We start from the raw sequence: 15,291 nt of genomic DNA, 5'->3' as shown, positions 1-15,291 counted from the left end.
AAATAAATAAATAATTAAAACCGCGTGCCAGAAACAACCACACAGGCCGTGACGTCATACTGTGACGTCATAGCACCGTGTCCTGTCATTGGTTTGGTAAATAAATGGCCATAATTTGGGAAACGGATGAAGAAGAACGATATCAAACCTTGAAAAGGCACATACTCAGGTCCCCAGCGTCAATTGTGACGTCATATCAAAATCAAACAAAACGTCCGGGTAGAGTGAGCCAAGTACAAATCTGTTGATGCATCTGTAGAGTGAGGGAGTTGATGTATCAGGAATCGAGGCCTAAAACAACAAGGCCTCAGTTGGAGTTGATCTCAGGCTGGCTGGCCATGCAAAGTTGTAAGATCTTGGAATGGGGGCAATGGAATCCCAGTTTGAAAAGACAAGTGAGGGATTGAGGCAAAAGGGGGGAGGAAACCTGCAAACAAGGAGGTTGGGTTTGGTAGGGTTAATGGGGATATAAAATATTGTGGGTAGGGATGGAGAAGTGGTCACCGTTTGCCTGAAGGCCTGAGGAGCGTGGGAATGAACTGTAAATGGTTCCCCACAAACTGGAGAAAAGAAGAACAAAAGAGTTGAGGTGTGGTAAGCCTGGATTGTTGAAGGAGTTACAGGAAGAATGTGGACATCCCTGGGGCAGGTATGGAGGAAAGGTGATAAGAAAAAAAGGCCACCGCCCCCATGCGTCATACAAGTGCTTGTTGTTTGTGTCCTTTATGACGTTCTTAAAAACAGTATGTTTCCGGTTTGGAATGATTTCTAATTTTGTTTCACTGCCAGACAGGCAGACAGAACAAGCCAATTAGATTTGGGTTATGCCCTAATCCAGATCCAGCCTCACAGTGGGAGTGGGATACAAAACGTGAACTAATCTGCAAATCAGCCTGGCAGAGGTGTGCACTCCACCGAGTGGCCTTCTAGTTAACCTCTGCCATCTTCGAAGATGGATGGAGGTTACTGTTTTCACCCCTTTCTGTTTGTTTGTTTGTTTGTGAACAGCATTATGGAAAAACTCCTCGACGGATTTCGACGAAACTTGGTGGGGGGGGGGGTAGGTATGGTCCAAGGATCATGCCATTAAATTTTGGACTTGGTCCCCCCTCCCCAAAAAAAATTGTTAGAGAAATTTTTTTTTTTTTTGCATTTCTACATGTTTTAAGTGATTTCCAACCCCCCCCCCAAAAAAAAATTGTTAGAGAATTTTTTTTTTGCATTTCTACATGTTTTAAGTGATTTCTAACCCCCCCAAAAAAAATTGTTACCCCCCCCTCCCAAAAAAAATAGAGAATTTTTTTTTGCATTTCTTCATGTTTTGAGTGATTTCCAACCCCCCCTCAAAAAAATTGTTACCCCCCCCAAAAAAAAATTGTTAGAGAATTTTTTTTTTTGCATTTCTACATATTTTAAGTGATTTCCAGCCCCCCCAAAAAAATTGTTTGAGAAATTTTTTTTTTTGCATTTTACATGTTTTAAGTGATTTCCAACCTCCCCCAAAAAAAATTGTTACCCCCCCCCCAAAAAAAGAAAAAACATCTTTTTTGCATTTCTACATGTTTTAAGTGATTTCCAACCCCCCCTCAAAAAATTGTTAGAGAAAAAAATTTTTGCAACTTTTTTTTCAACAAAATTTCGATTTTTTTTGGCATTTTTACATGTTTTAAGTGATTTCCAACCACCCCCCCCCCAAAAAAAAATGTTGGAGAAAAGAACTATAACTCTCAGCACTTGACATATTTAATGAATAAGATATAAGAAGGTTCACTTGAGTGACCCAGCAGTATTGGCGGCGGAGGTTTTGCACTCTCCCGAGTGCTCCCCCTCTAGTTTCCTCTGCATCCATTCTCTGAAAATGATCCAAGGAGACCTGAAGATCCTCTACCATATCATGTGATGGATCTTTGGCATCCAGAAGTCGTTGGGTACCAAATGAATGAAGTTGAATGAAAACTGACGAGTCAAGACCCAAACCAGCGCTTGTATAAGAGGAAAACCACGCTCCACAATAACCCAAGACACCTCCACCTATCTTTTTATTTATTTAATATCGTGTCTCCTTCACTTCAATGGAGCCTGGTGTTGGCTTCACGGTTAAGGAGGCTGCCTTGAGACTTCAGATGTTTAAACAGACGATTCGTTACTGGGATTGAGGTCCAGGATATGTCGGGGTTTGCAGGGGAGTGCTGTGACCCAACTGCTTGAAGGCACAGTCACAGATCGTAGTCGGCACAACACGGCCATTTGTGCACATAACAGTAATGTCATCATGAAGGAGCACATCGTCGGTCAACATCCCTCGGTGCTTGTCCTTCATGGCCTGATGCAGTTTTTGTTTGAGGCTGCGGTGATGTGGACATGAGCCAATGAGCCAATGCTGAGTGTGCTTGCAACTGACGTCCTCTGATGAACCCAAATGTCGTGGTAGGATGGGTGTGACAGTAACGTGATCCCTGGATTTAAAATTCCTCAACCAATGAACACCAGTGCATTGTCACTCTGTGACGTCACCTGATCGTCAGGCTGTGATTGGCGTTCTACATTGTAGGTCATAATTACATTTGAACAATGAGATGGCACAGAGGGCAGGCAATGAACTAAACTCGACCACGATGTTGTGACATCACAGATTCACACATGAACATAAAACATCGTGGATGGATTTAAACGGCAACTCATTCGTCTTATCCTCCTTCTTCTTCGGCCGGATGACAGCTTGGCTGCCAGGTAGCTCTTGTTTTGTTGGGGCGCGACTGTCCCGCTGATGCTGTGCCCCTCCACCAATCCACTGGGACTCATTTCGCCGATCTCAGAAAGATGACAGGTTGAATCAACACCCACCTGGTGTCAATTCAGTGGTCAACGTGACTCGACCTCAGGACCCTATGATCCCAAGCCAGTCACCCCAACCATGTGTCAACAACCAGGTGTCAACAAGCCACCACAACAAGCCAACACCAGGCTTTCGGCAACTCCTGATGGGAGAGAAAGAGCGACAGAGAACTTCAACGCAGGATGTCATAACGTCCATCAAAGCTTGCGCAATGGTTGCCAACCTGTGGTTGTTAATGTGCGTGCTGTGTCCTTTTTAAATGCTGAGCATCAAGCACTGAAGCAGCACGTATCATTTTGAAGTCTTCGTTGAAATGACTCCACCGGGGTTCGAACCATCCACCGTCCCCAGACTCAAAGCGAACGCTCCAACCAAAATGAATTAGAAAGAAGGAAGAAAAAGGAGAAGGAAAGAAAAGAAAAAAAACGACAGAAAGAAAAGAGAAGGAAAAGAGTGTGAGGAATACCATGATTAATCAGTGAGATTGGATTCAAATTAAATAGATATTTAAAATAATAATCTATCTATAATTCCGAGCAATCTCTGTGTGTCTGTCTGTCTGTGTGTCTGTCTGTCTGTGACCGCTGTTTATAGACAACCACTGGTCCGATCTAATTGAAACTCGCCAGGTATATTGCTGGGGACCTGAGGATGTGCCTTTTCAAGGTTTGATATTAATCGGACAAGTGGTTCCCAAGTTATGGCCATTTAGTTACCAAACCAATGACAGGACACGGTTCTATGACGTCACAATTGACGTCACAATTATTTTTTTTTTTGCACGTACGGCCACGCATTAGTATATAAAATGCTTGGCAAATCGATGGACAAATAACACGTCACAGTTCGCCGCCAAATGGTCACGAGCGCTCATCCAATCAGCTTGCGCGAGCACCAGCCAATGGAAAAGCAGCTAGCAATGACGTCACGCTCCGAGTGGAATTTCGAATCGATATTCAGCTACAGTTCTGTACTGTACGTGGAAATTTACACACGAACATCGCATTACGTTTGATAAAATGTACATTTAATTAATTCACGTATACATTTCGACCCGTCCCATCATACAAGCACGCGAGCACGCGCTCCATTCGAAAGCGTCGATACGGAACGGCTGGCTCGGCAAGCGCTCGCGAGCCGCTTGGTAATCGAACACACACATCAGGTCTTTGTGGTTGCATGGTAACGAAGAGAAGTTTTAACTCTTTCAAAATAGAGGAACAATGTTAATTTCAGAGTGAGTGTGTGTGTGATTGGGGACGGTTAAAGGGGAAATTGATAAATAAATAAATAAATTTAAATCCTTCATTTCACTTTCGAGCCAAGAAGGACGGAGTTGGGCGAGGGCGGCTCGGCAGATTTGGCGCCGGTTCAGAGGAGAAGGCTGAGACGAATCGTGCGCTGCGAATGCGCGGATAGGGCTTGTTACCGCCGGCCAGGCACACGAGACCATGGCAGACAACGAGCAAAAGACCCTGGAGGATTTCTTCGCTAAAAAGGACAAAAAGAAGAGAAAGGAAAAGACCAAGAAGCATGGCGATGTCGTTTCGGCCTCGGCGGCGGTCGCTGTGGTGGCTGGAGAGTCTTCCTCCGCCGGTGCTTTTGTCGGTGCTGGTGGCGTTGTAGGCCCGACGGGAGGGCCCACGCCTGCTGGTCCCACGAGGAAAGCGAAGAAGGACAAGGAAAAAATGGTCAAGAGCGAGGGCATGGAATGTCCGGTAGTGAAGGTGGGTTCACTCTGGGAATGGTGGACGGTTTTCAGAAACCTTGATGGCGACAATTACAATGGGCGCTGAGTCCGGCACGTCACAACCGCGTTCAAGGCAGCGTTCGTGTGTGTGTGTGTGTGTGTGTGTGTGTGTGTGTGTGTGTGTGTGTGTGTGTGTGTGTGTGTGTGTGTGTGTGTGTGTGTGTGTGTGTGTGTGTGTGTGTGTGTGTGTGTGCTTGAGGGTGGGTAAGTGGGGGTGGGTGGGTTTGAGTGTGGGTGAGTCGCTTTGAGTGTGTGTGTGTGTGTGTGTGTTTGAGGGTTTGTGTGTGTGTTTGGGGGTGGGTGGGTTTGAGTGTTGGTGAGTCGCTTTGAGTGTGTGTGTGTGTGTGTGTGTGTGTGTGTGTGTGTGTGTGTGTGTGTGTGTGTGTGTGTGTGTGCTTGAGGGTGGGTAAGTGGGGGTGGGTGGGTTTGAGTGTGGGTGAGTCGCTTTGAGTGTGTGTGTGTGTGTGTTTGAGGGTTTGAGGGTTTGTGGGTGGGTTTGAGTTTGTGTGTGTGTTTGAGGGTGGGTGGGTTGGTTTGAGTGTGGGTGTGGGGTGGGTTGGTTTGAGTGTGGGTGAGTCTGTGTGTGTGTGTGTGTCTGTGTGTGTGTGTGTGTGTGTGTGTGTGTGTGTGTGTGTGTGTGTGTGTGTGCTTGAGGGTGGGTAAGTGGGGGTGGGTGGGTTTGAGTGTGGGTGAGTCGCTTTGAGTGTGTGTGTGTGTTTGAGGGTTTGAGGGTTTGTGGGTGGGTTTGAGTTTGTGTGTGTGTTTGAGGGTGGGTGGGTTGGTTTGAGTGTGGGTGTGGGGGTGGGTTGGTTTGAGTGTGGGTGAGTCTGTCTGTGTGTGTGTGTGTGTGTGTGTGTGTGTGTGTGTGTGTGTGTGTGTGTGTGTGTGTGTGTGTTTTTGAGGGTTGTGTGTGTGGGTGGGTTTGATTGTGGGTGTGTGTTTGAGGGTTTGTGTGTGTGTTTGAGTGGGGGTGGGTGGGTTTGAGTGTGGGTGAGTCGCCTTGATTGTGGGTGTGTGTTTGAGGGTTTGTGTGTGTGTTTGAGTGGGGGTGGGTGGGTGTGAGTGTGGGTGAGTCGCTTTGTGTGTGTGTGTGTGTGTGTGTGTGTGTGTGTGTGTGTGTGTGTGTGTGTGTGTGTGTGTGTGTGTGTGTGTGTGTGTGTGTGTGTGTGTGTGTGTGTGTGTGTTTGAGGGTTTGTGTGTTTATGGGTTTGTTTGTTTGTTTGTGTGTGTTTGAGGGTAAAGAAAACCCATCGAATGTTGTAATATCAAGATGTATATTTTGCTCTTGACGGTACATGCGATGAAGTCATCATCTGAAACGACACACAAGACAGGTCTAACTAACAGATAATAACATACTTATTATCCTGACTACATACTGACTACTCATGACATACTAATAGATAATGACGTTCATGAACTAATATAACTATGGATACACATATGTCTACATCCCCCCCAAGTTCATGGTTCCATGATCAGTTGATGGGAAGACGTCATCATTGTGGTCTTCCCCCATCCTCCGGAGGTTGGATCGTTTCCTTGAGGCCTTGCTTGTGTTCAAGGAGGCGCTTAAAAGTAGCAGGGATTTTGTCAGTCGGTGCTGTTACTCTGCAGGATGTGGAGGGTGCGCTATGATCAGGAGACCCTATGGTGGGGATTGCCGAGGGGTCTAGTGACGGCCTGGGATGTATGGTCTCATGGTCCAGCGTGACTGGGTGGTCCATATCTGCCCTAAAGGCCCAGTCACACCTTGACAATTTAGCCAGCGATGACAACGTATTAAAATGTATGTAAAACGCTGGCTTACGTTGAACTTTTGATGTTTTTTTTTAAAGATTCGGACGTATTCATAGCGACTTGGTCTTATGTATAACGCATTAGTAACGGACACAGAACGTTTCGTTGTGTTATAGATAACTTATACCAACGAATGCTGAACCTGTTGTCGGCCTACACAACCGATGCCCAACGATAGTCTAACTTAGGCATAGCGCGTTGCACGCATCGCCGACGATGTCGTGACGTAGCCTATTAAAAGGCTAACGCACAACGATTCGAATCATAACTGCCGTAGAAATGGAAGTGTCAACATCGCAGTCACACCTTGGCGATCTTGCCAACGTATGCCGACCTAAGAAAAATGTGTCTAAAACGTTGGGGCACGTCAAATACGGTATGAGTAAGTTTGGTATACATGAGTACAACGCTAAAGTACGCTATCATACGTCGTAGTAAGTAGAGTACGTCAATAAATTTTAAACATGTTCAAAATTTTACGACCTACTCGGCGTATGACACGCGTTCCACATGCGATGGGGATAAGTTGTACACACGATATGCGGACGCTTACACACGTCCACAAAGGCTACTTATAAGCTACTCATAAGTCGAAACATGTCGCGGTAATGTCTTTTTTTACGCAAAACTTATTTCTAACTTATGTTTGACGAGCTTTGAACAAATTCCTTACGTAGTCCCAACACACATTGACGTATGTAGACGTATTACAATGACGTCTTCCGGTCGACAAAAAAAATAAATGAACGTGTTTCTAACTTACAACTGCCATATAAAGACGTGTTCCCAGCGGTTTTGGGAATTGGTATATTAAAAGGGGAACCCAACAGTGTTTTCGAGTCCTTTTTGAGTCGATGTCCATGTCAGCAGTAACAGTATCAGTTTCAGTATCAGTATTAGTATTAGTATTAGTAGTAGTTTGTTCATGTTGGCAGTAGTAGGTGAGTGTGAGGGGAGGGTGTGGGTTATGATGGATCCTCCTTGTGTCCACGGGTAGGAGACATCTTTGCACCATTGTTCGAAGTTCTTCGTGGCTAATTTTTTATGGGGCTTTTTCAATAATGAGCTATGGCTTGTTTTTACGATTTAGGTCTATTCATAACGGGTTGGACAAATGCACAATGAACTAATAATGTGCATAGAGTGCTTCGATAACTTATAGATACGATATACCAACGAATAATTATCGTGTAGCCGGCGTTCACAAACTATGCCCAACGATAGCCTAACTTATCCATATCGTGCGGCAGTTTATCTTTGCCGGTGACGTGGGGTTTGCTATTCATAGGCTGCCACTCAACGATTTAAATGGCTGCATCTCCACTATTGAAAGTAGACGCTTGCGCTCAACAATTGGATTTTTTTTTACACTCAACGACTTTTAAACGGTACCACTCAGCTATTTTCATTGTTTACAATGAACGATTTAAATTGCTGTCACTCGCCTTTGTTTTTTGACGCTAGCGCTCGGAAATTTTAATCGTTTCTATTGAACGTGCTAAATCGCTCAAACTCCACTATTGAAAGTAGACGCTTGCGCTCAACAATTGGATTTTTTTACACTCAACGACTTTTAAACGGTACCACTCAACTATTTTCATTGTTTACAATGAACGATTTAAATTGCTGTCACTCGCCTTTGTTTTTTGACGCTGGCGCTCGGAAATTTTAATCGTTTCTATTGAACGTGCTAAATCGCTCAAACTCCACTATTGAAAGTAGACGCTTGCGCTCAACAATTGGATTTTTTTTTACACTCAACGACTTTTAAACGGTACCACTCAACTATTTTCATTGTTTACAATGAACGATTTAAATTGCTGTCACTCGCCTTTTTTTTTTGATGCTGGGGTTTGGAAATTTGAAGCGTTTCTTCTGAACGTGTTAAAACGCTCAAACTCGACTATTTTAAATAGACGCTGCCGATGGACAATTGGAATCATAGCCAAGCTAGACATCAAAGTGTGAACATCCTCGTCATGCCGAAGAAAAGTTTGAAGAATGCTGCAAATAAGTGTCCTGGCCGTGGCCATGGACGTTGACGCAAGGACGATCCATTATACCGACGTCTTTCAGCCTATGAGTAACTTAAAAGTAACGTCTGTCGACGTGTGGCAACGATCGCGTAACGTGCCAACAACACGTTAATCATAGGTTAGAAATAAGTTTCGGGTATGCTAAACATTACCTCGGCGTGTCTCAACTTATGATTAACTTACAAGTAGCATGTGTTGACGTCTGTCAACGATTGCAGACCGTGCATACAACTTGTGGCCAGCGTAGCGGAACGTGTGAGTCATACGCCGGCATACGTCGTGAAATTTCAAGCATGCAAAAATTTGAGGACAACCGAAAAGTACGTTTAAAGCCAGCGTACAACGGCGTATGGCAGTGTTTTTCAGCGTGCTCTCAATGTTATCAAAACTTACCCATAACGTATTCAACGTGTGCCAGCGTTTTAGAAAAAAAATTCAAAAATCGGCATACGTTGGCAAAAACGTCAAGGTGTGACTGGGCCTTAAACGATACATCAGAGCCCTGTGGATCAGGTCCATGAACTGGAGGTGTCATGGGGGTCGATGGTTGCATCGAGCGGTAGACCTTGGGTGGCTGATTGGTGATCAAGTTGGATGGAGGTACACATTCGATTTCTGTGGATGCAGGTTGGAAGGTGCGAAGGAAGCGCCCGTTACGTGTCGTTAAGCGTCCTGATCCGTCAACTTTGACCACATACTGGTCATGGGTTAATCAGGGGTGCAAATTAACGGCCGCCCAGTCGCCAATGGCGCCTAACTTTTGTGCTGGGCGGGTACACAATACTGCCTTACCTGCCTGGCTGGCGAATCACCGGGGATTCCTGTTATTTTGTACAATTTGTACTAGCTTCTCTACTAGTTTTCTCAACTAGAACTACTGTTTTCGTCCGCAGAAATCACCGGTAATTCTGCGGCGGCCAGTTTGTCTGTTTTCATCTCGTTCCAAATCACGTGTGATTGTGCGAGATTTGACGGTTTGGCGCATAGTACTCGACGTAGTAGCACCTAAACATGTAACCCCACCTGTAACAAACGTCTTGGCGTCATCGTCCTTGTGTTCGAATTTCATTATATTCTGCATCCAAAATAAAACCTCAATTTTTTTTACTTATTGGAAACCAGCCTCGCTGATCGGCGCGAAATGTACACCACCAAAACCCCACCTGTAACAAGCGCGTAGTACTCGACGTAGCACCTGTAATGTCCGAGGTGCAGCGGAACATGGCGAGTGAGAGCGTAGCAGTAACTCCGCTTTATTGCGTGCCCGGATGTACATCACTGACACCCCCAGCGGGAGAGTCATGATATATGACAACCAACCACGTGATGCAGTACAGCACCTAAAGTCAATCTGACAGTCTGACTCAGAATTTGTCAGGTAGTGACTGAGAGTGATTCTGAGTGGGTGTCAGTATGACATATATGAGTCAGTCTATCTTTCCCATTCTGAATCAGATTGAATTGTTGTGACTCTGAGTGATGAATTTGTTGCCATTATTAATGATTTTTGTTCGTTGCCAGTTCATAAAGACAGTGAGTCTGTCAAAGTTAATTAGGCCGCCTACAGTACTGTAATAGTACAAGTGAGTATATGAAAAGTATTTGATATCAAATTTGTGACTTTTGTCTTTATTTTATTGGGCCGGTAGAAATTCTGCTGGGCCGGTAACTTTTTATAGTCACCGGCCCTGCTGGCCGGTGGATAAAAATGTTAATTTACACCCCTAGGTAATGCCTCTGCTACAATGCCGGTACGGTCCCATTTTTTGGGGGTGTTCCCTGTTTGGTTTTGGATGAAACATCTATCGCCGACTGACAGTCGTGTGAGTCTCTTTGCGTGCTCGTTCAGCACCTCGGAGGTTTTGGTAAACCGCGCACGGAGTGTGGACTTTTTGGAAGCCCAGGCCTCACGCCATGTGGAGCGGATGACTGGATTGGAGAACTTCACGAGACGGTTCATAAATGAGAAGGCATCGCAAATGGGGCGACCAAATATAATTTGGGCCGGGGATATGTTGCAGTCTGGGTCCGGGGTATTCCGGAGTTGAAGGAGGGCACGAAGGAGCTTGTCATTGTCGAGTGCTCCTGAAGGGCTGAGATTAGATATTAGGAGCCTTTTGGCTGATTTGACAGCCACTTCAGCAAGTCTGTTAGACTATGGATGATAGGCGGATGATTTGCGATGCTTCACCCCCCATCGAGAGAAGAACTCACGTGTGGCGCTCGCAACGAATTATGGGCCTCCATCACTAGATAGTTCTTCCGGCCCTCCAAATGTCGAAAAGAATGATCTCAAACATGCCGTTAGGCCGCGCGCTCCCGCTTGATTGGTTCCCGTTGGTGTCGAGAAGATTTCAGGCCATCCTGAGAGGCGATCACCAACTATAAGGTAATGGTGCCCTCCAAAATCGAAGAAGTCTGCGAATACCTGTTCAAATGGGGTGGATGGGGGGATTGCTGGTTCGGATGGTAGAGGGGCCTGAGATGGGGCGTTCTTGTTGCAATCCTGGCATCTGGACCTGATCTGCTGAATGTCATTTGTCATACCGGGCCAGAAAACAATGGACTGAGCGCGAAGTTCCATTGCCGAGACACCCTGATGGGCTGAGTGAAGGCCTTCAAGAATCTGCTGGCGAAGGGATGATGGGACAACTACCCGGTCCTTGTAGAGGATAACGCCATCTGTCAAGTACAGGGAGTCTTTGTATCAGACATACTCTTTGCAGGATGGATCGTCCAGCATTGAACCGTCTCCAATAGCACACATGACATCGGACAGGATAGGATCTCGTTGTGTTTCTCTAGCTAAAAGAGGCCATGAAATAGTTGAGATGCTTTCAATATCTCGGCATATGGAGGCTGCCACCATGGATTCGGCATAGTCCTCAAGGAAATCCGCACCAACCTGGCTGTCTGGTGATGGGTATCTTGATGCAGCGTCAGCTGCGCAGTTTGTTTTTCCAGGCATGTGCTCAATGCGAAAATACCATGGTAAAGTGCGTTGTTTCAGACGGATAAGCCTGTTATTTGAGATCTCATCGAGGGTTCGATCTCCAAATATCTTCTTCAAAGGCTTATGGTCTGTGACTACGAGTAAGTGTGGACAGCCTTGAGTAAAATAGCGGGTCTGTTCTAGACCCCATGCTATAGCTAGAGCTTACCCCTCAATTGGTGCGTAGCATTGCTCTGCCCCTGTCAGAAAGCGAGATCCAGCAAGTGTGATTTTCCAGCTACTCGGGAAACAGTCTGGCATACCTGAACTGCAGTGGCAATGCTGTTGAAGGAGAAAGTAGCCAATTCTACGAGCTGACCAGTCAGGACGAAGGCATGTTGGCTTCGAGATGTCAAAAATTTTGACACCTTTGTAGATAGCTTCGATGATAGCCTCCTTTGATTCATGGAATGCCTGGTCCAGTACAGGGGTCCAGAAAAACTTGTATTTCGGACTCAGGAATGGGCGGAAGTGTGCCATGGCGTCGCGAAGCTGAGCATAATTGGCGACTTGATTGACGAGTCCGAACCAGCTGCGAATGTCTGTTGTGCAGGTGGGTGTGGGGAAGAACTTGATAGCGTCGATGTACTTGGGCAGAGGTTTGATCGTCTCTTCGGAGATGTGGAAACCGGCGAAGTCCACACTGCGTTGGGCGAATTGAAATTTGTCAGGGTTGAGGACAACACCTGCGGATCCTACAGTGGACAGAAAGTCTATGGTCCTCCACCAGTGTGTTTCCAGGTCTTTGTCATGGTGGATCGTGTCGTCCACACATCTTTCCTTCTTCTGGAAATCGGACAGAATGGCATCGAAGCGGCGATTGTAGCCGTCACCCGAATATACTCAAGGAAACCTTGAGGGGCACGTGTGTACCTCCAATGCCCACAGGGGGTTATGAACGTGGTTAGGTGTCTGTCCGACTTGCGTAGGGGAACACTATGGTAGCCATTCCAAGCGTCAGTTACTGTCTTCCAAGTGTCATCAGGGATGCGACGTGCCAACTGAAATGGGGAATCTTGTGCAAATGTTTCCCTTTTGCAGAATTTGTTCAGCGGGGAGAGGTCGACTGTCCGTCTTGGGGTCCCATCATGCTTCCTTGTCACTACCATGCGATGGCACCAGGAGACTGGTTCTCTACAGGGAACTTTTTTATCACACCTTGGGCCTCGTCACGAAGAAGGTCACTGTGAACCCGTTCCTGCCAGTGTAAGGGTACTGGTGCCGCGGTGTGGCATGTCCGGGGTTTGGCCGATTCGTCGATGTGTATTTCGATCGGGGGGCCTGTCATGCATGGCAGAGGCCGGTGAGGATAAGTGTTAAATGTTGAGTTGGCGTAGCGGTCCAGTAGCCACTCGCGCATTCTATCATTGTTCTCTGCGGTGGGGAGGAATGGTAGTGATGTTGGGCGGGTGGGGATTGACAATCGTTGGGGGCAGTTAAAGGACCTTTGATCGTCGTGCTGCGGATCGGTACATCCTGCGTTGAGGGACCTCAACTGACACACATCAATGTTGCATGACTGAGGGCTTGTGGCCGGCGGTGCTTTCTCTGGAGCTCTGGGGCAGCTACCCATATTTGGGAACTTTCTATCTGGCATCAATAAATCAACCATTGTATCAAATGACAAATATAACTGAAACAGAATCACTGACGTATATCATCGAAATACAAGATATGGTTTCACCAACAGGTGATCGTCCTTTGAATACGCCGGGAAATGCCCCAACAATATTAATAGGATTTCTGTTCGCGGCCCGAATGTTCACACGCACAGGAAGAAGGTCACTTCTTGAGAATCCTTTCTCTTCAAAGTCACGGAGACCCCATAGGTTGGATTGGGCCCCAGTATCTGCGACCCCGTTGATAGTGACTGTCTGTGTTTGTCGGGGATTGATCGGCTCCGCCAGGCTGAGTTGGAAAGTAGTACGTGGGTGGTTTGAGAACTTTGCTGTACGCCATTCACTCTTTTGGAAAATTTTGTGCTCAAGAGTTACTGTCTGGACCTCAGCGCAGGGGTTGGGAACACACTCAAGAGATGAAATTTGTGATATTTGATCCTCGGTATCAGGTGTCGACACTGCAGCGCCGACTTCAGAAGGGCGCGTAGCTTTACGACTATGTGACTGCCAGCAATTCAGACATTGTTTTGGGGTTTGGTATTCCAGCCGCCGTTGGCCCTTTCCTTATAAAGTTGGAAGTGTCTCCCACAATCTGGACAAGGGGCAGTTTTGGTTCTCTCAGCAGATGTAGGTGTGACAGTTTTATTTGGATGTTGGTGTGTATCCGCTTTGTGGGTAGAGGTTTGTGGATGGAGTGCTGTCCTGTTGTGTTTAAACGAAGAGAGAGCAGATAGCGAGGATAGTAGTGTGGCATTGCGTGCCGTTTCACGCCCCTCAACAAATGCGATAACATCATTTACGGACATAGTCTGAATGTCTTCCGTGCATAAGGCTTCTCTTCTAATGTCAATGTCCGCGATGCCGGCCAGTAGCACGTCACAAACTGTCTCTTGGGTGTAGTTGGCCGTGACTGTTCGACCGCACTGGCACGGGGCTGAGGTAGAGAATCTGCAAGTTTCTGCTTTACCCTTGACTCGAGAAGCAAATGTGCGGAACTGTTCATCGGGTGCTTGTTGGAGCTGCATGAGTTCTGCTCTGATGCCACCTTTGGCGACAGGGATGACCGCAAACGACTGCATTACTGTAAGGACCTCTGCATCAAGCGAGACTGGATGTTCGGGTCTCATTTGAGAATGAGGTCGCCTAGGGCCTCGCTGGCGCATTGGAATAACTGTGTCGGGGCGGATTCCACGCTGATGTGCGATCCAGTGCGGAATGCCTCCCAGCATCTGATGAAATTGTTCCATGTTTCCTGCTCCACCCCAATGTCGATGTGGGGGTGGTCTAGCTTCGGTCTTGCTAGGGCGGTGGCCTGGGCGTTTGACAGTGCGTGGATGTTCAGTAGGACTGCCACTACTGACGCTTCCTCGTCACTGGTCTGGTAGGTGCAGCCAGCTGCTGGGCATGAGACGACCACCATTGTTGTCAGAGTGGAGTCAGCGTTGAGTCTTCAGTGGATTGATTTGTCTTCATAAAGAAAACTCATCGAATGTTGTAATCTCAAGATGTATATTTTGCTCTTGACGGTACATGCGATGAAGACATCATCTGAAACGACACACAAGACAGGTCTAACTAACAGATAATAACATACTTATTATCCTGACTACATACTGACTACTCATGACATACTAATAGATAATGACGTACATAAACTAATATAACTATGGATACACATATGTCGACAGAGGGTTTGTGTGTGTTTGAGGGTTTGAGTGTGGGTGAGTCGGTTTGAGGGTTTGTGTTTGTGTGTCTTTGTGTTTGAGGGTTTGTCTTTGTGTTTGAGGGTTTGTCTTTGTGTTTGAGGGTTTGTCTGTGTGTTTGAGGGTTTGTGTGTTTGAGGGTTTGTGTGTTTGAGGGTTTGTGTGTTTAAGGGTTTGTGTGTTTGTGTGTGTTTGAGGGTTTATGTGTTTAAGGGTTTGTGTGTGTGTGTGTGTTTAACTTCCATCAGCAAAGCGATGCGGTCATGCTCAGTAATGTTTAATACTGCTCCACATTTGACTGCCATTTGTTCATGTTGCTCATCACTATTGGATTGGTTTTGTTCTTGAGTAAGAATGTTCTCCACAAGTTACTGCAGGAGAATCTTTGAAGATGTCTTAACACTATCGAGACTCCCCGAATGATCTAACTAACCGGAAGGAATGTTCATGTGGAATAAGGGTAGTTGTTTCGCTGCTGAACGTGGGAATTTTTCCTGTAAGGTGTGGATTTTGAAGGATGACCTGCAGCTGTCAGTCAGTTCTATCAAGCTGAGG

The 15,291-nt window shown here is 46.3% G+C and overlaps 1 protein-coding gene across 1 annotated transcript in view; it reads left to right on the top strand.

Annotated features, from left to right (window-relative positions):
- Positions 1-4,203: 4,203 nt before the first annotated feature.
- The window catches only part of CDV3 (CDV3 homolog), a 37,423-nt gene continuing 26,335 nt past the window's right edge, over positions 4,204-15,291 (top strand). Inside the window, exon 1 of the mRNA XM_085850912.1 lies at positions 4,204-4,563. Coding sequence (XP_085707038.1) covers positions 4,288-4,563 — 276 coding nt within the window. The 5' untranslated portion in view covers positions 4,204-4,287. The remainder of the gene's footprint in view (positions 4,564-15,291) is intronic.

This window comes from Eptatretus burgeri, chromosome 13 (assembly GCF_056783735.1).
Source record: "Eptatretus burgeri isolate ZD-2024b chromosome 13, Ebu_testis_v1, whole genome shotgun sequence".
Lineage (NCBI taxonomy): Eukaryota > Metazoa > Chordata > Myxini > Myxiniformes > Myxinidae > Eptatretus > Eptatretus burgeri.
The sequence above is the reverse complement of the archived record's forward strand: the minus strand, read 5'-3'. Positions and strand labels throughout refer to the sequence as shown.